Here is a 25,132-nt window from a genome sequence, read left to right as displayed (position 1 = left end):
GATATCAAAATTAGCTGCATATCTGAAAAGAAAAAAAAAAACTTTAAAAAAGGACGACACACAAGAAAAAGACTGTGTAGGACTGTGAGCTACAGGAAGTAGACACAGAGGTACACCTCACCCTATACAGGACTATTTCTGTAAATCACAGCCAACATCCCAAACTTCTCCTCTCTGAGAACTGAGCAGAAACTGAGCTGTGGTTTAGGGGACCATGCTGTATGATCATTAGCTCCTAATTAAATAACTGACTCACTTATCATCTACACCCACTTTATCCTGTATACAGGGGCACAGGGGCCTGGAGCCTATCCTAGGGCACAAGGTGGGGTACACCCCAGACAGGGTGCCAATCTACTGTATCAAAGGGCACACACATATACACATTTACACACACAATGGGCATTTGGGGAATGTCAGTCAGCCTAATCTGCATGTCTTTGGCCTGTGGGAGGAATTAAACCACGACCCCTTCTAATCTAATCTAATCTAATCTAATCTAATCTAATCCAGTTTAACAACTATTCTAATAATAATTATTATTACCTACGTTTTTCCTCATACATGTATTTTTATTCCTTATAATTTAATATTGGATTGGCACCCTGTCCATGGTGTACCCCACCTCGTTCCCAAAGGAGGACAGGATAAGTGGTATAGAAGATGAATAAATGAATGATTTGATAATAATAGTCAAACCAATAAAGCACAATAAATAGAAACCACGGATAAGTGATCAACCAAGCGCGGCGCACTTCTCTTCTCAAATCAATAATCCCGACGGAGAAGTTGCTGTTGCCCGGGGGTGGCGTTAGGTGGCGCAATATTTTTCACTTTTTAAAATATACGAAGAAGACGTGATGACGGTCTCCTAGAGCGCTTGGTCCTCCCTATAGTAGCGCACTTTAAATCGCGTTTAAAACAAAGACTTGTAGTTCCCTACGTAGTGCACTTTATGTCTATTGACGAGCGGTTTGGGATTCAGTCGAGAGGTCTTCTGTCTATCTGAAACCCGTATGCGTAAACTTTACTTTACTAATGAGATTATTAACCACCAAAAGTGGTGACCTTAGATATTCGAATTAATGTTAAATGTCAAACAAAGCGATTAAACTAAGGAGAAGTTATAAAGATAACGTGAATGTTATACATGTTTCTATCCAGGTATACAGCAGGCTAGCTTCCCATGCACGCTAGTGAGTGTTAGTGCATGTCAGTGTGTAAGTTAAGTGTTTAGCCATGTCTGCTTCTAAAGCGCTGTTCCTGAGAGTGTTAAGGCACAAAGTTGCTTTAAAGCTCTGGAGGAGAAATGTCACCACCTGGTCACCAGTTGGAGCTGCTTTCAACGTTAAAGCTGTGAGCAGGCTGGACCTGTTTCAACAAAATGTGGTATGTGAACTACCTGCATCTGCACTGTCAGGTCTACCATGTGGATAATCCTGTAGGGATATCATAGATGTAGATACACCTGTTGAGCAGTTTGTCCTGTTTGTCAGTCCCACCTGCTTTTATTTTCACCTTGTTTATGAACACACAAGGTTGTATGTAACAGAACAAGTTGAGTAATTATTCATTCATTTGGTGTCTAGACAGGGGTCATGTTGGTTACAGGCTCCCAGAGAAAACTGAATCTCTCAAGCAGGTTCTGGGTCTGCCGGAGGGTTTTATCCAGTACCTGCCAGAGCAAACATCTTTTCAAAGTATCCGGATGTCCTAAACACTCTCTTATTTACATACATACATACATACATACATATTTACACTGTGCATCATGCAAAGAAAACAACTACTGTAAGTAGATTTCAAATGGCTGTAACTGGGTTAAGAACCCTTCAACACATTAACCAAACCTGGAAGGATAGTGTTGACTTTTTGGAAGAAATGTGGTTTAAAACAACAACAACAACAATATGTGTTTAAGTGATCTCCATTCTTGGTGAGGTTGCATGGTAACAGTAAAAGCCACATTTATGTTTAGTAGTGAAAGAGCATTTCCATACTCTCACAATGTGATAAGAAATTTACAGGATTGGGACTAAACAGCTGTATGTTCAAAAAACAATGTCCTGTTAATAAGGCTTATTAGAAAAAAAGGCTTTAATGGCCAGATATAACATATTTTGAGTTTTCTACGTTCCAGAATGATGCTGGAGATTTTAAAACTACAAAATGACACATATATCATTAGGTAATTAAATACTAACAAATAATTAAGTAACTTTTAATTTAAGTAATTGTTATTTTAATACACATAAGTCAGCTGATCTGGAATTGTTCTTGCAAGAACAGTTTTTTTCAAGTGTATTTGCTAAATCCATCAAGCACCATGATGAAACTGGCTCTCATGAAGACCATCGCAGGGAAGCATGACCAAAACTTACCTCTGCTGCAGAGGAAAAGTTCATTTAGATTTACCAGCATCAAAAATCACAGCACCTCTGATTAGAGCCGTTATGTAGGCTTTACAAAGTATCAATAGCAGACACATCTCAATATCAACTGTTCAGAGGACATTAGAGGATTATTGCATATTTCGGGTGCCTTTAGCTTTGTTTTACTATTTAGAAAGAAATTAAAATAAAAAAAAAATCATGTAATTGAAAGGTGTGTCCAAACTTTTCAGTGGTAATGAATTTAAAATGTAAGAAAAACTATAAGTACTATGATAACTGCTATCCAAAGGCCTTACATTAAAAGCAAATATAGAGTCTATAGGATGCTGTCAAATGCTGCAAAGTAAGTTAAATTAATACCTGCATTACCTTCATTAACCATATTTCCTGTGGTTGTTTATTTTTGCAGGCAGACTTTGTTAAAGTGGCCCACCCTGATCCACCGAGAAACAGCGGAGAAAACCTGCATCCAGATTGGTACAATAGTGGAGAAGTAGGTCTACTTTTGCTGCACCTGACTTATCCTGAGCAATGTAATGCATAGATTTCTTGTGAACCTCATATTGGTCTTTTTCGCAGTTTAACACAAATAAGTTGTGTAAGAGTTGAAAGAACCTTTTTGATAATAATGAGGTGATGGCTAAACTGGATCCAGAAACAAGGTGTGTCTTTAGCTCTGTGACGATTTGCTTATGAAAATATTATAGGTCTATGATCACCCTGTAATCAACAGCATTAGTATTTAATCATTTTTAATGATTAATCTATGTAGTATGTAGCCGCTAAAGTCTCAAAGGTATGTGTTTTTAATCTTTTAAACAAGTTTGCGCACAAACTGTTCACATAAAGTGGTGAAGACCTTCATGTTCCAGATATACTGTACTGTCATTGTAAATGAAAATTACCCCGCTGTTTACATGCGAAATCCTCACAAGATAAAGATCACTTTGGGCCTCTGTAATGTAGTTTTGACTTTGATACTTCACCATATTTTTGTGCTCTGAATAAGGGAATAGAGCTCGGTGGTTAGAGTGTTAAACTGCTGATCAGGAGGTCCCAAGTTCTAGCCTTGAGCATGGTCCTTTACCCCAAGCGCTTTGATACAATCAGACGTCAAACTGGCAACCCGTAATTAGGTAATTAAGTAACTGCCACAGAAACAACAGATATATCTCCAGGGTGGGGAGTATCCATTAGCGGATGGCACATGGATGGACCCTATTCTCTATAACACTACTACCATAAGCTTATAACTGGTTATAATTGCAAGCTCACAATGTATTTTAGTTTTTTCCCCAAAGTTTCTTTTACCCAAATGTCCTGGAATGGGCTCGGATTGCTATATGAGTATATTCTTATAAATATAAAAGTATATAGTCTAGTTAATGTACAATTTCCCAACATTAAAAACTCATATTGTAAACACAGACTTATAATGTTACTTTGACATCATTGACTGTGGTTATACCTCCTTCAGTTTATTGATAAGCCTATTAATAGTATAATTCCAAGGATATTTTGAAATTAGACATGCATGATTCTGCATTTTATGCATTATAACTATTGTCTAGCAATCAACTGATATAATTAATCCAATTATGTTTAATGCAATAATCAACCTACAATTTATAAATACTATATATTCTATTCTTTCACCTTAAGGTATTTTCAAGCTAAACTATTTCGATAATCAGTGGTTGGCTCTTGGTCATTCCAGCGATCAGTGGTGTAAGTGTTTCAAACTCTTGCAATCTACAGGCACATACACTCACACATCCATTCATGCAATACTACTAAGAAGTATTATTTTTAGATCTATATTCTTAAACTTCTCTGTTTTCTTAGTTCTTATACTCCATCTAATTTTTCTTTAAAATCTTCTGGGAGCACATTTTTTCAAAATTTATCTAAAATTAAGTCATCTCAGCATAAACAAACAGACACAGGCTAGGCCAAATATTTAAACTCACTGATAGCCATGAGGAATAAGTAAAACTGTAGAACACACAATGTGTGCCCGTTTGAGCAAAGAAAATTGGATGCTACCAAATAATAATAATAATAATAATAAAACAGTCAGGTTCAAAAGTTTTTGGACAGTGACAACTTTTTTTTGTGTGTTTGTATTCTATTTATCTGTTTCTAAATATTAAATGTAGAACATCTGGCCCTTTATTGTTTGTTGAGTTTAAATACATATATTAACTATATTAACATGTATATAGTCCATATACTCTTTACTCTACAGCAGTGGTAAAGCAAGTAGATCTACATGTAGGGCTATCCGTTGTAACATTTTGTAGAATTTATTGTTTTCTCTCTCTACCACAACAGGTTTTACTTCTTTGGTCTTTACAACAAAATAGTTTCACCCATACCTAATAGTTTCAAACTCCACCTCCCCACTCCCGGAATAGCAAGGTATAATTCTATTCATTCTTAACTTCATACTCCACCTACATACATGGCTGGCCTGTGAGCAGGACGCTTCATCTGCAACCTCTCTCTGCTGTTCATTCCTCATAAGGTGGGCAAACTTTAAATTTTGTTATTCAAGCGCTCCTATGCTAACTGCAAGTGTGATGTAGGATGGGTGGTGTTTATGATACAAAGTTTTTTGTTTGATGTGAAATTAAGTTGAAACTGGAAATATTGGTTTGTTAGCCAGTTTTTTTAGCGACCATCAGCAACATTAATGAGCTCAGCAGCACGATGACTCATCACATGCTGTGTGACAGAATGTTTAAAACAAATATTTGCACAGTATCACAAAGATCAGCAATTAAAACAACTGTACTTATTTGATAAGATTAATGTACTTGAACAAGAGCAGTGTATCCAGTTTATATCCTTATATCCTTTTGCTATGCAATAATAATAATAATAACAACAACAACAAAATATTGGCTGAATACTGAGCAGTTAAAGGACAGGTTGAGTGACATCTGTAAAGTGATTCAAATTAAATAATTTCATTAAAACATTCTTCCACATTCTTTAACAAATATTGTTGAGGAAATATGTTTTGTACCATGTATCATTTTACCCAAATACTCCAGTCCCTTTGGGATTTTAGATCACTTACATTAGTCTGATTTTAGAATTCATGGAAATGCTGAAAATAGTGTACATTGCTTACTGGACCTTTAAGAGGAAAACGTGTAATAAATGGTGATGTTGAGAGAAGTTTCCATTACTCCACCCAGCTTCTGGCAAAACAAACAATTAGCTCTATTGGTACCCTGACCTTGCTTTTCCAGAACGGGTTTACTAATGCTCACATTAACATAGTCAGAGCACTGTTTTTGAAAGTTGGGAAAGGCAGCCTGAGTCATTGCTCCTTTTTACTTATAGGTGAGTTTAGAGTCCTGAGTCTCATTCTGCATGTACATAGCATTTTATATTGTATTTTTATTTAGTCCTGCATAGTTTCTTGTATCAAAAAGTTATTTTTATCTTTTTAATTTTAGATGTAACTTAGATCATGGGCTTACTAGGGGTATAATTACAATACGATTTCGATTTATAGCTTTTACTATTTGGTAATACTGTCGAATCTGCTCTAATACAATTTGATCTTGCAGCCTCGATTAAAATGTGACAAACTTTGTTCAGATTCACCATTAAGTCATTAATGATAATGAAGTAGCAAATTATTATTTTCACTATTATATAGTAGTTACGGAGAAATTAACTTGGTAGCTAATTATTTACACAAAATTTTTATTTTATTTTACACACCGTTCGTTTGTCCGTTTAAATTGACTCATTAATCCAAGTCTTGTGATTGTTACACCCTTGAGATTGGTTAAAATCTGACCTGCATTATATGAACATGCTTAAGTCTTTTTTCCTTTGTTTCAACAGTACGAGAAAGCCAGAAATACCAAAGATTACTTTTCTTAAAGAGAAAAATTTAAGCACAATGGAACGAGAGATGGACTACTGTGTTCTTATGAATGGGATTGAGGAGCTTGATTTCCAAGGGAATGTTGTGCCAAGTGATCTTGTGCTGATAGGCAGCCATGCCTTCCCACTCTCCATGAATCCAAGAGGTCAGGTCCTAATGGCTGCATCTCGCTATGGCCAGGGACGTATAGTAGTGCTGGGACATGAAACGTATTTAACAAGGTTTCCAAGCCTAGTGGAGAATGCCTTGACATGGCTTATGCCAACTGAGTCTAAAAGCACAACAGTAGGTATTCAAAAGGGTCTTGAATCCCTTGCAGTGAATTTATCCTACAGCTCCATGAAAACTGAGGTAGGAGATTTCAAAAATGATGGTTTAGCAGTCTATGTCACCGATGCCTACAGTGTTGAATCATGTGCCAAAGAGTTAGTAGCCTTCCTGAAATCTGGGGGAGGCTTGCTTATTGCTGGTCAGGCTTGGAACTGGGCTCAAACCCACCCAGAAGAAAATACACTGCTCTGCTTCTCTGGCAACAAAGTATGCAGTGTGGCAGGAATCTATTTCTCAGAGCTTCCAGGGGAAGTTGGCAAATTTCCTGTACCTAGGCAAATCCCATCAAGCTGGCTGGCAGTGTCGTAAGTAATGTAAATGTAAATTTGCCTTTTGTTTTTAAAATGTTTTTGTAAATTTCCCAAATATCTTACTTGATTAATGTTGGCCTATTCCCAGGATTGGTAAGGACTTCAAAGATGACCTAAAGTTCCTACTCCAAGGTGTTTCAGAGTTTGATGTTCAAGGTGGCGCTTTAGCATCTGAATTGATGGCACATGGACCCTTAGCCTTTCCTATTGCACTTACCCCATGTGGTAGAGCCTTTATTGCTGGGGCCTACTATGGACAGGGGAGAATAATTGTGGCCGGCCATGAAGGTTACTTTGGTCGTGACTCACTGTCCAGCTTCTTGATCAATGCTATTCGCTGGCTTGATGAAGGGCGCAATGGGGTTATTGGAATTATGCCTCAACTTAAAGATGCCCATCGTATTCTGAGCCAGTCAGGACTGAATTGTCAATTCACTGGATTTAGGGAAGACCTAAGCGTCTTTGTCTGTACCTCCTATGATGATTCTCAGTGTCACCAGATCCAGGAGTTTGTTGCTGAGGGTGGAGGTCTCATGACAGGAGGTCATGCTTGGTATTGGGCACAGTGTAACCCCAATCGCAACGTGATGACGGATTGCCCAGGGAACCGTATCCTCAATAAAATGGGAATGTGTCTCATGGGGAACACCATAGGTGGAGGTTTATATAAAGCCCAGCAAATAACGGAAGATGGGGACAATGGTACACAGGCATTTCATTTCCGTGACTTGCTGCAGCGCTTTGCCAGCCATGTCATCCAAGGTCAGGATCTTACCAAACGTGAAGAAGAAAGTCTGCAGAAGCTGGGGAATGATTGTGCAAATTATCTGCGCATGCAGGCTCATGACAGCGCTTCCTATACTTCAACAGTTGCACTGATCACAGATATGGTGAAAGAAGCAGGAGTTCCACAGGTGTGTCATACATGTCCTGCTCAGAGTAACAAAGATAAAATGTTGCTTCATGTGGGAAGTGAGGTGTACAAGGTGTGCAAAGATCCTGATGCACTTCTGCCATTCATTATTAACGACATACCCAACCTGCCTACAATGTCCAATGTGAGAATCCGGCTCAATGTGGACACAGGTAAGATTCCTGCTTTAACAAAAATTTATTTTGTCTTTTTGTTTGTAAATAAGTATATGCTTGCATAAAGCTGAGTTAAATCATAAAATATCTGCCACATAAAGTCAAAGTTATAGCTCTATCAGCTATATCCGTTTCTATCTTTTCACTCTTACATAAACTGTTCTGACTGGGGGTGTCATTCTTTTTGTTTGTTTTCATTTACCAGCTTAAACTAGCTGGGCAATTAATGAATAAGAAACTCCAATGACAGTTTGACCTTTCCATTCGGTACATTCAGGCCGAAATGTTGCTGAGCCTACACCTGACCAACTGAAGCAGCCTCTGACTATGGCACTGCCTCCAGAGGCTTGTACAGTGGCCATTATGGGGATATAAGTTCATGTGCTTCCCGTTTTACCCTGATACGCTCTGGTATAGGACTGGACTCATTAGAGCAATCTGACACCTTGTTTCCCTGATCAGTCAAAGCTGTTAAGTCCCAATTTTTTAGTCCCAATTCTTGCCCAGTAATGCCCATAACTTCACCATTAAACATAAATACTATAGCTTCTTACACAGTAGAAATCAGAGCAAGGTCTTACTTTCCTGCGATAAACTTCATGAGACCCAAGTTTATCATGATGCTTGATAGGTTTTTTAAATGCACTTTAAAATACTGTTTTTGCAAGAACTATTCCAGAACAGCAGTGTTTCTTGCCATAATATGGAGTTGTACAGTAGTTGTAATAGCACTAATAGTGCTATTGACCCTGTACCGAGCCTTCCTCTGGACAAAACAAGTGATGGTCTAAAGCACATTAACAAGGCAAGAAATGTCACAAATTCTTTCCCATCCAGGTGCTCTCTGGTAGTTCCTCTTCTGATTTGTCCTCCGTCAACTGCTTGGTCTTGTTGACGTTCAGGAGTAGTTTTTTTCTCTGGCACCCGTTCTTTAGGTTTTTACCCTCCTCTAGGTAGGCCTTCTCATTGTTGTCAATAATTAGACCCACCACAACGGTGTCGTCAGTAAACTTGATGGTGGTGAAGTTGGTATTAGCTACGCAGTCATATGTTAACAGTGAGTACAGCAGCGGGCTCATGACACAGCCTTGGGGGTTCCAGTGGTGAGGGTAAGGGAGGCTGAGACAAGTCTGCCTAACAATACTGCCTGTGGTCTGCCAGTCAGTAAGTTGGAGATCCACTGACACAGAGGTGGGCTGAGTCCCAGGTCCTCCAGCTTGATGTGGAGGGTATTATAATGTTAAAAGCTGAAGCATAGTCAACAAACAGCATTTTAACATAATTTCCCTTCTGACTGTTCAGGTGACTTAGGGTTATAAAATAAATAAAAAACACGGAAGAAGAAAGTGTGTCCAACAGGAAGGTAGAGCTTAAAATAATGACCCAAATTATTTAGTCTAACGCCTTCAACTGCTCTGTGCTAACTGCTAATCTTGGAATAGTCTTTAGGGTTATTCAGCACACACTAAACTACATTATCAGGACACTACTGTGTCCATGTTAGTATCTGGGGGAAAAAAAAGTTAACCTAGCAAGGTCTGACCCTCTGTATCTTTGTAGATAGTTTTTGCTATAAATGTACTTACATTATAATCCAAATGATGATGTGTAAATGGTATTTTTAACCAGATGAGGTTAGACTGTATAACATTTATATAAAATTATTGCAGATTGTGAAGAATGGATAAGCACAGGTCTGTACCTGTCTCCTGGAATGAGGACCTACATCGCAGTACCTCAAGAAATCAAAGACAAAGGTTGGCAGGTAATTACTTTTACTCAGTATGTTGTTCATTATATTATCCAAAATATTATACATCTATTTAATTTTTGCATCAAATACATTCATAGTATATATTTACAGGATACATAGAAATAATATAAAGCTCATGTTTGCATAATATGTCTACAGCTGCAGATTGGATGTCAAACAGATTGCTTAGGCAATGCAGACTGTCTTAAACGTGCGCCTGTGGTGCACACGCGATGTGCGTTGGACAGTGAGATGGTGCAGGTCTGGAATTTGTGGGGAGGCCTTATGTACCTAATTGCACCACCAAAGAGCAAAGTGAATGGAGTGGAGGTGATTGTGCAAACAGCTGTAAAAGCACCATACTACAAATCTGGTAAATTTATTGACTACTACTGAAACAGGTGTTTGTTAATAGCCCTTTTTAGCCCTTTTAGTCGTGATTAGAAAAACAACTGCACTTTAAAAAAAAAAGTAAAAAACAATTCTGACAGAGAAGTGTTTTCAGTTGTGCGCGCAGGTGCTGTGTGTGTGTGTTTGTGTGCGTGTGTGTGCGCGCGAAAGTGTGTGTGGGGGGGCACGGTGTCTAATGACGCGTGCGCACACAGACACAAAGAGCAGGCTGATACAGAAAGAGAAAATGGATCTTTAACCTCTCTAATGAGACTTCACACACAGTTTTTTACACACACATGGTCACAGTGTTATAGTAAACAGTTCACACGTCCCGGATGTCGATTATACCAGTAAGAGACGCTCACTAAGACCCAGCAGGGGAGGTATTTACCCACAATTCCGCAGCGCAAGAGAGAGAAAAAACATTGACTCAGTTGTGGTCACATGACGCTCAGCGTCAAAACAAGAAGCGCATGCATGCTACATGATACTCGGTACTCGTAAACCAAGACTTGTTTGTTCTCCAAGTCAAAATTTATTAAAAATCATTGCTCGTCTTGCGGAACACTCGCAATCCGAGGTTTCACTGTACTAACAAATATCTATTCATTTATCTATCCACATTTTAAGGGCTTACTATCATACAGTGTCGAATCAGAAATGTAACACGAATTAGATTGATGCATTAATTTTAAAATCAGAGAGTAAAATCAGAGAATCAACAAGGCAACAATCATGATCTAAATTGATTTTAACCATTGTAATTAATTAATGTTAACTAAAACTGATCATAAAGTGATTAACATGAATAAAGGAAAGACAACTGGTATGTTCAAAAATACTTCAAGATTTATAACTGATTTGTAATTAGGTTAGTAAGGTGTTTTGCCTATAACGCTTGTATTCAAATAAAATCATTTATATCTTTTGTAGAGGACTATTATTCATCAAAATCATCAAATAATAAATTGTTTCCTTATCAATCTAAAGTGTATCATACTATAGCCAATTATCATGGTTCACCAAATATCACATTGCTGCCTTTAGAATATAAATTGTATTTTATTATGTGGAAACCTAAGCTATAGGTCCCTTACATCAGTGGTTCTCAAACATTTTCTGTCATTCCCCACTTAAGAGGGTGGGCGAATTTTTAAGCCCCACTTGTCAACAAAAAATGGCCAAGTTTATTATTTATTAAAATATCAATTTTTAAACCAATAAGATCAAATAACACCAAGTTCAAAACAGATAAAATACACGTGCAATTGTTATAACAGGCTTACTTTGTCACTTATCTAGAGCTTTCTTTCAAAATAGTCGAGTGGCTTATTAACGTGACTGGGGTGTGTTGTCTCTAAGTGACTTCCCACTTTGTTGTGTCTCATGCTGTCTGCTGTCAGCGGTTTAAGACACAAAACACACACGGGTCTCTCCTCTGCCCCCACCATCCCCACCATGAATCCAAGCGCAACATAGGCTTCATCATGTTTTCCTTTCGCCTGGCTTTTTGGTTGATTAGGCTAATAGTGCTAAATCACCTGCTTTTTTTGTGGTCCATGTAACAACTGCATCCATTGACGTTATTATGCTCACTACGTACAGTACGCTACTGACCCGGTTTGTGTCCGAGGTAAGGTTAATTTAATATTCGCATCTCAATATCGAATTCAATAGCTGCGTAAATAAACCTGCAAATAAGATACCCACCTATATTTCCTCTTTACATTGTCTTTAGGCTACATTCGCCTTAAATTATACATGTTTAAAAGCATAAACACCATTATTCTCTACGGTGCAACGAATAATTTCAGAATCATCGCAAAATGCCGCACACCAACAAAAAGCGTAGAGCGATATTGATCTTTCCTTTTGTTCAGCGCCTGAAGGATCAAAAAGCAACTTTGTTGCCGCACTGGAAACTAGAAATGCCAGACTAGTACTGCCTGATAAAATATTAATTTTTAACAAAAATACAGAAACATTAGCATACACATTGGAATAAATGCAATTACATATATAATACCGAATGTTTCCTTATATATTGTTCCTCTGCAATTAAAATGCCGATGTTAAACCGTTATTGTTGCACTATGGTTCCACTTTTTCTCTGATGTTATTTTAATTTACTTGTATTAATGATCTATTTCTTTGCGTGTGATTGTTTAGTTTCGAGTGTCCAATCTTTATTGTCAATAAAGCAAAGCATGAATTAGAATAGGTACTTTCCTATTATTTTCCACTACCTCCCTCCCATTCAATGCAACTAGTGGGGCGCGCCCACACTTTTGAGAACCGCCTTACATGGATGTTCTAAACAATTAATGTTTATGTATATGTTTTTTGTTGGTTTGTCAGTTAAAATACCAATTGTGTTGTGACAAATAATAATTGAGTAACATAGGCTGGAAAAACACAAGTCATTCTAGTGTAACCAAACAAGTGAACTTGACATTTCTTCTCCGTTAGGACAAACCAGTGTGGCAGACTGGGTGAATGATATCCGTAATGCACCGGCTCCTTGGGCAGAACTTGAGTTTGAAAATATAATCATTACCCTACACTCAGACTTCATACGTAAACTGGACCGTCCTGACGAGTTGGCGGCTCTCTGGGATTCCATTATGAAGGGTGTGGCTGACTTGGCTGCAAAACCTGCCAAGTTTCCCCGCAAGGAACGTTTTGTCGCTGATGTTCAGATCTCTCATGGTTTGTCCTGGAGTTTGTCAATGGCACAAATATATTGTTATAATCAGCTTAGATGGAGACTAATAGACTAACAAAGTTTCTTAATCCCCTGTTTTTTCATAACAGGTTTCATGCATGCTGGCTACCCTGTAATGATTCACTCCACCTCTGTCGCAGAGCTCGTGAACACAGAGACAGCTCGTACGCAGGGTATTTGGGGAGCCATTCATGAATTAGGCCATAATCAGCAGTGCTCTCCGTGGGAGTTCCCTCCACATACTACCGAGTGTACCTGTAACTTGTGGTCAGTGTATGTGCATGAGGAGGTGCTGGGGGTGAACAGGGCAAATGCTCATCCAAACATGACTCCAGAAAACAGAAAGAGCCGAGCTGAGAGTTACGCTAAGGGAGGCAGGAATCTGGACACCTGGAGTGTTTGGACAGCCCTGGAGACATACATGCAGGTAAAGAACTACACATTTTGTATATTGATTTGTATATTGCTTTCACTCCCTTCACAGTATTGTACAAAAGTACTTTATGTAGACTTTTTTATTTTATTTTTTTTAACTGATGTACCAGTGTACCAGAGCAACAGTTCTTTCCAATGTATACAAGCAATATAAAGGAATAAATAATAAACCCACTGGACTTGATTTTTAATTGAGTAAGATTTTCATACAGTGACTGGATGAAAAATATGTGTTTTATTTTTACGATAAACCTGTTTTGTTTCAGCTACAAGATAAATTTGGCTGGGATGCTTTCAAGAAAGTCTTTGCAGCCTATCAGAACATGCAGAATGTGTCAAACAACAGAGATGAAAAGATGAACTTGTATGCTGAAACATTCTCAAAGGCAGTGAACATGAATCTGGCTCCTTTTTTTAAAGCTTGGGGTTGGCCCATTCAGCCAAGCACTGAGGAAACACTTAATAGTCTACCCACATGGAGTGACCACCCTATGGCCCAGTATGCTTGATGTACCAGTATACTTGTATCACTATTCTCAAAAAACTTGATGTCTTAGTATGCTCAATGCCCCAGTTTCAGTATATATGATTGCCAAATGCTGAAGGTTTGAAGTGAATTTATTATTCTTTTTTTTTGGTGGCAGTAGTGTAGGTCTGAATATAATGGTAATAAATATTAACATACAAGTGAAAATAATTTTATATAGTTTCATATATAAACAACATGTTGCACATATACAGTACAAAAAGGTCATTTTATTAGATTGCCCTAAAACAAACTGATTATAATTAAAATCCTTTTGAATATGTTCATTACCATAAATGTAACGGCTATTCTATAGAATTAGCCTGCAGAGCTTTTTATGCTGTTTGCAAATAAAATAAATCTTAAATTATCATGAATGTACCAAGGTGTCTTTATTTGGGGTATATTTTAATTAAAAATATATATATTTTCTATCTGTCTTGGTTTGGATTTTATTTCATTACCAGATGTTAACTAAATATTAATTACAAATTTAAATAAAATAGTAATTACATTTTATGTAACTGAATTAGTTTTATATTTATTTACCAATTAATATGAGGAACAGGACAACAATAATTTAGAATGGTTTTATTTACAGTAATTATATATTTACAATTCTAAACTTTTTGTGCTTAAACACACATGGCCTTTTAAGTTTGAGTTTAACTTAACACTAATTACACGACTTGTAATAATATGGTTGCATTTTCCATGGGTATAGGGTGATCTTAGACTATAGCTGGACAATTATTTAATAAGGTAAAGCTTGCTTTAAAAAATATATAGACTTTTTAGTTTGTTTTTTTTGTGAAGTTCATTATAAAGGAGGAAAAACCTGGGGCTGTACAGTGTTGTACTGGTTAGCACTGTGGTCTCACACCTCCTAAGTCTGGGGTTTAAGTGATTCAGCAATCCTGCTGACAAATTCCATAATGAATTCTGCAAAACACTTCTGGAAACTGATTAATGCCTGCAGTGCTGAGCACGGGATTTCTTTGTTTAAAAAAAAAAAAGACAGCAGCTGTATTCATCCAAATGACTTTCACCTGAACTCCCTACAGCACAGAACGCTGCTTACTAACCAGCTGCACAAAGACACCCATACCCTGAATAACAACTCCAACCTGAACCAAAACCCAAAAGACACACACTCTTACTCAAGGACTTAAACACATGACAACACCCAAGCACACACCAAAACACACCCAAACCCAGACAATACATTTCAAACAAAGAGAAAACATACACTGAATGGTGAAACAATACAATTTAATCCCAAACTAAGACTAAGCAGAGAATTCCAATTAGCTGAATATACTTTATGTAGGACAAAAAGCTGAAAGATATTCTACTTCTGACAAATAGAGAGTTTGGATCGCAACTTACAAACTAGAAAAGGACACACTAAAGCCAATAAACACCCTGAACTGAGACTCTGTAACACTGTGTGCGACAGAAAGTAGAAACAGAGACATACTTCACCTTGATCTGTCTAAAATACCACCAGATTACACACTTTAAATTCACAGCCATCATCCCAAACTTCTCCTCTCTGAGCACTGAGCAGAAACTGAGTTATAGTTTATGGGATGGTGGTTAGCTCTAATCTAATTTCGAATTTCCTCATAATCGCATTTTATTCCTTATATAATTTGATAATGATTGTTTGTGTTAATTATTTGTCAGCTCGATAGGCTCTTCCGTACATTAATAACCCCGGAGGAGAACTTGCTGTTGCTCGGGGTGGCGTTAGGTGGCGATAGACGCTATCAGTCCCGCAATATTTTTAAATCTTTAAAATATACGAAGAAGACGCGATGACGAGTGGTGTCCTAAAACGCTCGGTCCTCCCTATAGTATCGCACTTTAAATAGCTTTTAAAACAAAGACTTGTAGTTCCCTACGTAGTGCACTTCATGTCTGATGACAAGCGGTTTGGGATGCAGCCTGGTGGTCTTCCGTCTATCTAAAACCCACATGCCTTTAACATAACCTTTACTTTACTAATGAGGTTATTAACCACCAAAAGTGGTGACGTTAGATATTCGAATTAATGTTAAACAAAGCGATTAAACTAAGGAGAAGTGATAAAGATAACGTGAATGTTATACATGTTTCTATCCAGGTATACAGCAGGCTAGCTTCCCATGCACGCTAGTGAGTGTTAGTGCATGTCAGTGTGTAAGTTAAGTGTTTAGCCATGTCTGCTTCTAAAGCGCTGTTTCTGAGAGTGTTAAGGCACAAAGTTGCTTTAAAGCTCTGGAGGAGAAATGTCACCACCTGGTCACCAGTTGGAGCTGCTTTCAACGTTAAAGCTGTGAGCAGGCTGGACCTGTTTCAACAAAATGTGGTATGTGAACTACCTGCATCTGCACTGTCAGGTCTACCATGTGGATAATCCTGTAGGGATATCATAGATGTAACAGAATAAGTTGAGTACTTATTCATCCATTTGATTTTCTGGTGTTGGGCAAAGGCTTCCAGGTGCAGGTCCCATGTCTGCCAGAGGCTCTTATCACATCTTTCTAAAGTACTAAAACCTAATATACTCTATTTGCATTAGCAACACCCCTGTTTGGCTCTGGATCACAGAGCTTCTTACTCTAGCACATCGAATAAGCCAAGGAATATTATGACTAAGAAACCTCATTCCCACTGCCTATGCATGTGTTTTTTTCTGTCTTGATGGGGACAATCAAAAGTTTAATCAACAACCCGAGCTTCTTTACCAGCACACTGGTGCACTGTCACCACTGACCCCCAAACATTCTCACACTACTGTTTTCCCTAACTTGGGAATAGGATTAAAAAATACTTTAACTCGAGTCCTCTTGTCTTACCTAAAGTGAGCATCCTGCTTTGAAGAATCATGCCTTTGGACTTTATGGGTCTTCCCTTCCACTTTGCTGGAAAAAAAACAGTTCCAGTTCAGAAAGTGTTAAGAGAATATCATCTACAAATAACCAGGATGTGGATCTTTGGCTGCCTAAGCAAACCCTGCAGCATATCAACATGAACCTTGTTTCAACCCAATCACATGACAGCGATTGAAAGCAATTCTATGTCTAGACTGGCCCCTACCAACATGTTTTTTTAACAAATCAAACTAAGCAGAAAATTATATCTTTATTTTACTCTAGTTCAGATTAGATAGACGTTACATGGTCGTAACATAATGGAGAGTGTAAATATGCATTTATTAAAGATGAAGGAAAAATAAATTTAGACAAACTTATGAATCACAATCCTTATTTGTGCCGATTCATACAGTATATCGCCACCTTGGCTCCAAAATCGATTTTTAAATGATCCATTGGACCACTGACTGGAATTAGCAGTTTTTCAGCTTGACCTTTCAAGTCAATTACATTGGGTTTAACGAGTCTGTGCTGAGTACACAAGCTTCTAAGTGGTGCAACAGAAAAACATTTTATGACATAACATTATTAAAGGTTGTGCATGTTAAAAAGCCTCCAATCAGCCTTTTTCTCCAAACCACACATTACACATGCCTACACCTAGTAATGGCCAGATGAAGTCTTGTATAGGTGTCCAGGCTTCCCAGCCAATAGTTTGACCAAAAGGTTATTCATTAAGCTTTAATCAAGGGCTCGTTGTCCTGCCATCTAGTGGACAAATTTTGTGTAGCAACTAGATCGTAACATTGCAAGCAGCACAGTTAATATGTACATGCAGCTGCATTGGTTAAGGAATGTTTCAAGGACGTTTATGCACATAATCAACATCTCTGAATCTTTAAAACTTAACTGAAATGTGTACGAGCTGTTACTAAAGCGCCAAACTAGTCGGTCACGTGATTTTGGCAAACACAAGCCTTTGTTTGTCATTGGTCACGCGACTCTTAGGGAACCGACACACACACTTAGAAGCAAGGCTTCATTTGGACACGCCTCCTCAACCTCTATACAGGCTTCGAAGCTGCTGTCTCAAAGTAACATCACTACTTACACCAGTCTCAGAACACACAAAAGAATGGTAGAAGCTGCAAGCCGTTGCATGCGCCCAAGGCTTTGGTGGCATTTAAAGCAGTAAAACGTCACATTTTTTAATAATCTTACATGTGGCACACTCGTGAACTATTCACACACTGGCATTCCATGTGGTAGGAGTGAATTATTTGTTAGGTTGTTTACAAATTATGATTATGGCAGATGACCCTGTGTTTTTAAGTGGAAAAACTATTGGGCTACATTTAATTATCCACATTCAAATCAGTTGTGAAGCTGTTAAATAATGCTAAGGTATTGAACTTTTGAGTTATAACAATTGTTTTTGAAGGTTTAAGGTCTTAACGTTGTAATAAAATCAGAAAAAATGTAACATGTAATTGGAATATTTATTCGATTTAAATCGTGATACATACAGAAATGCAATATTAATGGAATTGGCATCTAGGTATCGTGATATTATATTGGGTGGTGACTGGTGATTCCCATGTGTAGTATGTACCTCTGCTGCTTATTTTTTTATATGTGACTTAATAATTCTTGCATTTATCTTACTAAAGCCTGTAACTGTAAATCCATTCATTATCCTTCATATTTGTTTAATGTTGGTGTAGGGTTTGTTTGGAGTTCCTGAGCTGAGCTGCACAGAGGGATTCAAGGTGATCCAGGAGAAAGCTCTGCAGGAGACCGAGCGCCTGGTGGAGAAAGCCTGCAGCTCGCCGCCTGGCCATGTGACTGTGGAGACATTCGATAAACTTTCAGACAGTTTATGCAGAGTGGCTGATCTGGTAACACTGGCTTATTTGTTAATTTATTGATTCTTGTGTTTGTTTATACGAAAATACTGACCGCAGAATCCAAAAACAAAATACTGAAAAGGTTTCTTGAGTAGAATGATTGATAATTATAATTCATTATATATCAGATATGGTTTATAAATAATTAATAATTAACACAAATTATGCAAAATAAGATTATTCTCTGAAACATGGAGTTTATTTGTAATTTGATTGTAAAACATGTTTATTTTAAAGTAAGTGTTTGGTCAGTCAGTATTTTTTGCTCGGAAATAGCAGCAGATGGAACATTGCATGATATTGTTGATTTTTTTTTTCCCCCTGCTGATGCTTGTTCTCTGGATCCATGTTATTCTATCAATCATAGAGAAATTAACTGATCAGGAAATTCTTCGAGCTTATTTACCTACTGTAGGTTGAAAAGGGTTTGGTGTATACAATAGTTTAGATTTTTCAAGTACTAATTCTAAGCCTGATATTTTTTCATTCATCAGTATCTGCTGTATCCTGTTCAGTGTGTGTGTGTGTGTGTGTGTGTGTGTGTGTGTTACACTAAAAAACAAAGCAGGAATACCATGAATGGGACACCATGCACGTGCTCATTTAAGACTAGTGGCAATCAAGAGGAAAAAAGCACTTCTCAATCAGAAGAGACATTTCTGAAAAAACTTGCTTGTCAAAGTTTATTCTCACAGATTTAATCTTTGTTTAAAATGTAAGAAGAAATTCTTAATTTACCATGTTAACTGCTATTCAAAAGCAAATAAAGTGTCTGCAGAATGCTGTCAAAGGCAGGGAAGTAAGTTAGAGTAATACCATTTCCGGCATGACCTTTCCTAATCGTTTTTCCTGTGGTTGTTTATTTTTACAGGCAGACTTTATCAAAGTTGCCCATCCTGATCCGCTGTACCGAGAAGCAGCAGAAAAAACCTGCATGCAGATCGGTACCACAGTGGAGAAGTAAGTCTACTTTTGCTGCATTTTACTTATCCTGAGCAATGTAAAGTATGGGTGTGAACATCATATTGGTCTTTCTCGCAGGCTTAACACAAATGTTGAGTTGTGTAAGAGTTTAAAGAACCTGTTGGATAATGAAGAAGTGATGGCCAAACTGGATCCAGAAACAAGGTGTGTCTCTGTGACGATTTGCTTATGAAAGTGATATTCAAATCCCGCAAATAGTATAAAGAACAATTTTTAATGGTTAATGGCCCTGTTTTTAAGCTTTTATTTGAAAATTTGAATCTACTATATTTAGTATGTAGTATGTTCCCTTATCGCTTGGGGAGGTGTTATTAAAACAAATGTACTTTGTAAATCAACATGGTGCCATTATAAATGCAAATAATCCCGCTGTCTTCATGCAAAAGCCTCACATGCCTTTAAACTTATGCAGACAAATATCTTACACATTTTTTGGACTTGATAAATACATTTTTTGGGACTTTAGGGGCTCCATTATCTAATCTGAATTTTTACACTTTAGCTTATTTTTGTGTTCTAAAGAAGTTCTAAAGGATTTTTGTGTTCTGTATAGGAGAGTAGCCGAGCTGTTCATGTTTGACTTTGAGATAAGTGGAATCCACCTGGACGAAAAACAGGTCAGGTTCATTTAACGTGATTTTATCTTCATCAGTAACATGTTTTTATTTAACATGTACAACTTGAATTTACTTTCTAGGTCTTTCAGACCTTTACACTTTATGATTTTGTATGGTTTAATCTAATCATTGTTTTTGCGTCTTCTAAATATGCCAAAAAAATTTTTTAACAGTAACAAGGATAATCAGCGGTTTGATCATACAAGATAATATATATTTTTTATATATCTCAACTCTTTGATCGTTGTCCTTCCCTGGTCTTTATCCAGACTACTAACTAAAAGTTCTTTAGAGTGATTGGTTACAAATTGTTGAATGCCTATAACAGCCTGGCTGTTGTTTTAAATGGGAAAGTCTTGACAGAGAGCTTTGCATTTCTCAAGAAGACGTTCGTTAATTTGTTCATGCATTCATTCATTTATTTAACTTCATTAGATAAAAGAGAGAGAGAGGGGTGCTGCTACACACCTGTTATAACAGGAAATTGTTTCATGCACAGTTTATAATATTTAAAGTTATTAATTTTTTAATTCACTGATTATCTAAATTATCAGATTACGTAAAACCAAAACTTTCTTTTGGCTGCTCCCGTCAAAGGGTCGCCACAGTCCTATTTTATCCGGGTTAGGGGCCAACTGGGTATTATGGGTTGTGGCAACCCACTGACAGCAGGGCTCGAACCTCACCTTTAGCCCCCTAAGCCACCACTTCCCCTATTATCAGATTAACCAAAAATGTCAATAAATTAATAACAATGCATAGTAATAAATCAACACTGATGTGGTAAAAGAGAACTAAAAGATTTCAGGAAATGCTGTTTTATCAAAATCAGCTTTGGAGCTATAATTCTGCTTTACACTAGGCTGCTTTACACCACTTATTCATTGTTTGTAGGGATGCACCGAAATTTCGGCCGCCGAAAATTTTCGGCCGAAATAGCATTATCGTTTTCGGCCGAAACGTAAGAAAGCGCCGAAAATAAAAGCCGAAATTGTCGCCACGCCTCTCCCATCCTCCCGTCTCGTTCGCGCTGTCATTACGCATCAAACACGGAGTATGTCGGCGGTTTGGAAGCACTTGGAAGCAAGTTTTGTTATTGTTAAACAGCCTTATTACTGTTATTTATTATCAATAAAAGTTTGATTGCTTAATTAATTTGTAGTTTTTTTAATACAAACAAAAAGAAAATATTTTAAACATGTTTTTTAATGAAGCCATTTTCGGTTTCGGTATCGGTTTTCGGCCAAGTGCATCCAAAAATTTCGGTTTCGTTTTCGGCCCAGAATTTTCATTTCGGTGCATCTAATTGTTTGGTTTAATAAAAAACAGCACAATCTGTCATTGGCGTTTATTATTATTATTATTATTATTATTATTATTTTCATATGTACTCAAATATATTGGTAACCTTATTTTTTTTTTTCTTAACAGAGGAAAGAAGCAGTCAAGTTGAATGTGCAGCTGTTGGATCTCAATAATCAGTTTCTTACAGGCTGCCACATGCCAAACCGAATAGACATGAGAGCTCTCCCTAAACACATCCTCCAGCAATTTACCAACGAAGGGAAATATGTACAGATTGCAGGACTGCATGCTGATGCACCAGATGATCTGGTACGGTTTACTATCGGGAAACTGTGTTTATTGTAGTTCTTCGATCTTATGAAATGCAAAAAAATGAGGATACAATAAGGTTACAAAAAGTAAAAAATCACTAATGAAATTGTTTTAAGAATTAGATGTAATTGCAGTATGACCTTGTGTCGCTCATTTAGTTAGTTAATATCCATGTCTTTTAAAGTGACTGATCCTCACAAAATGTGTTATGTCTATATTAAATATTTCCTGTAACCCTCATATTTATTGCACAATATTTTTACAACTCGCTTATCTCTCTTATACTCTTGAGATATAGCACTTGGGCATTGTTGCAGGTCTTTTGTGATCCCAGTTTAGGTTTGTGATATTGCGATACATAATCAGAAAATAAAAGTGAAGAAGTCTGTAACATTTAGAATACAATATGCCACTGTATTTGTGATTTCAGGTTCGGGAAGTTGCCTACAGGATTTTCCTGTACCCTAATGAAGATATGATGCGCATCCTTGAGGAACTGCTGTCTTCTAGGCATAAACTGGCCAACCTGGTTGGCTATGAATCTTATGCACATAGGGCATTAAAAGGGGCCATGGCTAAATGCCCAGGTAAGATTGTAAATACTTTGCTGTAAGGGAGTTAAAGATTTATTGCATTTACTTTTTAGAAACTTTGAATGAACATATACTTAGTTTGTTGTACTTTGTAAGACTACTTGCTCTGTTTTTTTCCCCCACAGACACTGTGATGAACTTCCTGCAACTTTTGACAGATAAACTCAAAGACAGGTACATCTTTGTGGTATAAATGGTATTGCTAAATTCAGTTCATCTGGTTTTATTAACCCGGTGCAACCCTTTCATTTTGCACCTAGCGCTTAGGCAATGTAAAACTGCGTTTTAAAATTCTCAGTAGTGTGTGCTTGTGTGCCTTGTGGTGGATTGGCACCCTGATCTTGGACAGTACCCGCCTACTGCCCAGAGTTCCCTCCTAATGCCCCCACCGCCACCCTGTACAGGATAAGCGGGTAGAGACTGAGTGTGTGAGAGAGTGAGTGAGATTTTAATCGAATGCTCATGTTCACAATCACAATTATAGTCTTTCTCCCAGGGTGTGAGGCTTGAATTTGTTTATTACCTGTTTTCACCTATGAACACCATGTTCCTAAATTGTGCTGGTGATTCATTCAATAATGTGTATGAACCGCCAAAATTGCTTCAGGCTGGTGACTCATTCGGAAATGCACATTAGACTTTTTCTCCAGTTGTCACTTAGTTTTGCTAATGTTTCAGTTCAGTTTTGCACATGTGGAGCATGTGTGTCAGCAAACCATAGAAGAAATAGTCAACAAGACCACATCATGGTACAAAGCCTTCTGTTTACACACAAGGCATAATGATAATTTACTAGGAATTGTACCAGTTCTCTTTAGTCTATAGTTGTGTAAATACCTGTATATTTGAACTATGAACTATATAGTTAATTCATTACGGTATATGAACTATGTTCATTCTTTAAAATATTGCAAGCCGGAAAAAAACTAAAACATGAACTCTCTTGAAAACAAAAATGCATGTATCTCCTGTGATTTCCTTTATTGTGAATTGTGTATTCAAAGTAAAAAAATCGATGCAGGTGCATTCCAAATTCATTTGTTGACTCAACATAATGCTCCTTCTAGTACATTCCATTAATGTCCACAAGGTGACAGTATGCACCGAAGATTAAATCACATTCACTCAGTTTCACATTTTAGTGTGACAGATAAATTGTGGTGTGTGTTTATTTGCTAGGACTGAAAAAGACTTTCAAATGATGAGAGAGATGAAGACCAGATTCAATCCTAGAAATCCAGTAAGCACTTCTGTAGCACTTAATTTGATTATGAAAGACTGTATTTACTGTTGCTGCATACAACATACTGTACAGTACATCATGTCTCTGCACTGTAGGAGCTCATGCCATGGGATCACCCCTATCTGAGTGGTGTTGTACGTGCTGAGAGGTGAGTTTTTGGTTAATATTTGGTTATTTATACCATGATCCACAGATGAAAAATGCAGCTCCACTTTATGATAAACTGTACTGAACAAAGCTATTAATTTATCTCTTTTGAGGTGTATACAGTTAAAAATCTACCCTTGGGATCTGTCCTTTTTTTTTAATCTGCCCCTTTTAAGCAGAGCTGGCACTAATTAAAGCCCTTTGTTTAAAATTTGGCTCTGAGATTTATGACCGCAAAGCTTGTCTATGCTCGTCTCCAGTTTATTAATGAACTCCGCTCTGGCTAAAGTTTTCAGTATTTCACTGGAGCCTCTGCTACACTGGCAGACACATTAACAGGCTTTTATTGCAAGCATTCTTTCTTTTAGGACCTCTGAGCTGTTTCCAACATAGGCTTTTTTGGCAGCAGTTTTGTGTGAATGAACCAAGGAAGGAAGTTATGGCTCTTTCATTTTTTTTTCCCTGCTACTGTACTGAAATATTTCTAAAACATAAGGGATAGTATAATATTTCTTTGACTAATTTTGACTTCCATACAGTTCTCATTCTACTTGGTTATTTTGTTCGTTATATTAACTGTACCTTAATACAAGGTATATTATTAATAAGACAGAACAAATAAGGTACCTGGGTAAATTGTAAAGAATTTAATAGTATCAGGGCTATATAAACAGTTATAAGAGTGATTCAAAAAGGGTATTAAGACCATCCTAATTGTCTGTTGATTTAACTAGGACATATGATAACTTAAAAATAAAATTTGCTTTTAATAAAAAATAAGATATTTTTATTGCCCCATATTCATCAATATTATGTTAAAATTCAAAAATTCCACCCAAAAGACTTGCAGACTTGGATCCAGAGTTTGGACTGCTCAACAGCATTTATAATGATGGCACCTTTTAAATTACATTATTACATATATTGATGTCACCTCAAACAGCTATTTTATAAATTTTTTGGTTCTGTGCTTGAATTACCTATATTTTACAAATGAAAGTTAATTTAGCCTTAAATGTGATTTCTAACCTACAAAGTCAGGTTAGAAAACTATTTGTTAAACCATACATTTTTTAATACTTCCAACCTAAACTTCCAAGTGGTTTATAAAATTCTGTATCCATGTTTGTCTGCAACCTTACACAAAACAACTCTTGCATGGATATCGCTCAGTTAATTTTTTTGTATCACCAATCTCCTTTCTTCTTGTCCTCTTCAGTTCTCAGATAGACATCTGGATTTTTGTGGCGACTCACTGTTGCAACATCTTTATTAATTAGGGATATCATGGCAGGCAT

At 37.2% G+C, this 25,132-nt stretch overlaps 2 protein-coding genes across 4 annotated transcripts in view; both read left to right on the top strand.

Moving 5' to 3' along the window:
- Positions 1 to 985: 985 nt before the first annotated feature.
- LOC128532885 (TRPM8 channel-associated factor homolog) lies at positions 986 to 14,235 on the top strand. 3 transcript variants are annotated; one of them, XM_053507010.1, is made up of 11 exons: positions 986 to 1,389; positions 2,803 to 2,886; positions 4,056 to 4,121; positions 4,728 to 4,920; positions 6,261 to 6,938; positions 7,033 to 8,030; positions 9,704 to 9,798; positions 9,946 to 10,159; positions 12,649 to 12,888; positions 12,994 to 13,331; positions 13,606 to 14,235. In XM_053507010.1, exons 5-11 carry the CDS (start codon positions 6,319 to 6,321, stop codon positions 13,846 to 13,848), a joined length of 2,748 nt encoding a protein of 915 aa, XP_053362985.1. In that variant the 5' UTR covers positions 986 to 1,389; positions 2,803 to 2,886; positions 4,056 to 4,121; positions 4,728 to 4,920; positions 6,261 to 6,318; the 3' UTR covers positions 13,849 to 14,235. The 3 variants fall into 3 exon arrangements, with proteins under 3 accessions (XP_053362985.1, XP_053362986.1, XP_053362987.1); XM_053507011.1 differs by lacking the exon at positions 4,056 to 4,121; XM_053507012.1 differs by lacking the exons at positions 986 to 1,389; positions 2,803 to 2,886; positions 4,056 to 4,121; positions 4,728 to 4,920 and adding an exon at positions 4,946 to 5,747.
- A 1,540-nt stretch (positions 14,236 to 15,775) lies between these two features.
- Positions 15,776 to 25,132, top strand: part of mipepa (mitochondrial intermediate peptidase a) — a 28,603-nt gene continuing 19,246 nt past the window's right edge. The window contains exons 1-10 of the mRNA XM_053507202.1: positions 15,776 to 16,218; positions 18,451 to 18,624; positions 19,505 to 19,593; positions 19,675 to 19,761; positions 20,171 to 20,234; positions 21,666 to 21,848; positions 22,282 to 22,438; positions 22,570 to 22,618; positions 23,624 to 23,684; positions 23,783 to 23,835. Coding sequence (XP_053363177.1) covers positions 16,069 to 16,218; positions 18,451 to 18,624; positions 19,505 to 19,593; positions 19,675 to 19,761; positions 20,171 to 20,234; positions 21,666 to 21,848; positions 22,282 to 22,438; positions 22,570 to 22,618; positions 23,624 to 23,684; positions 23,783 to 23,835 — 1,067 coding nt within the window. The 5' untranslated portion in view covers positions 15,776 to 16,068. The remainder of the gene's footprint in view (positions 16,219 to 18,450; positions 18,625 to 19,504; positions 19,594 to 19,674; positions 19,762 to 20,170; positions 20,235 to 21,665; positions 21,849 to 22,281; positions 22,439 to 22,569; positions 22,619 to 23,623; positions 23,685 to 23,782; positions 23,836 to 25,132) is intronic.

Source organism: Clarias gariepinus, chromosome 11 (genome assembly GCF_024256425.1).
Source record: "Clarias gariepinus isolate MV-2021 ecotype Netherlands chromosome 11, CGAR_prim_01v2, whole genome shotgun sequence".
Classification (NCBI taxonomy): Eukaryota; Metazoa; Chordata; class Actinopteri; order Siluriformes; family Clariidae; genus Clarias; species Clarias gariepinus.
The sequence above is the reverse complement of the archived record's forward strand: the minus strand, read 5'-3'. Positions and strand labels throughout refer to the sequence as shown.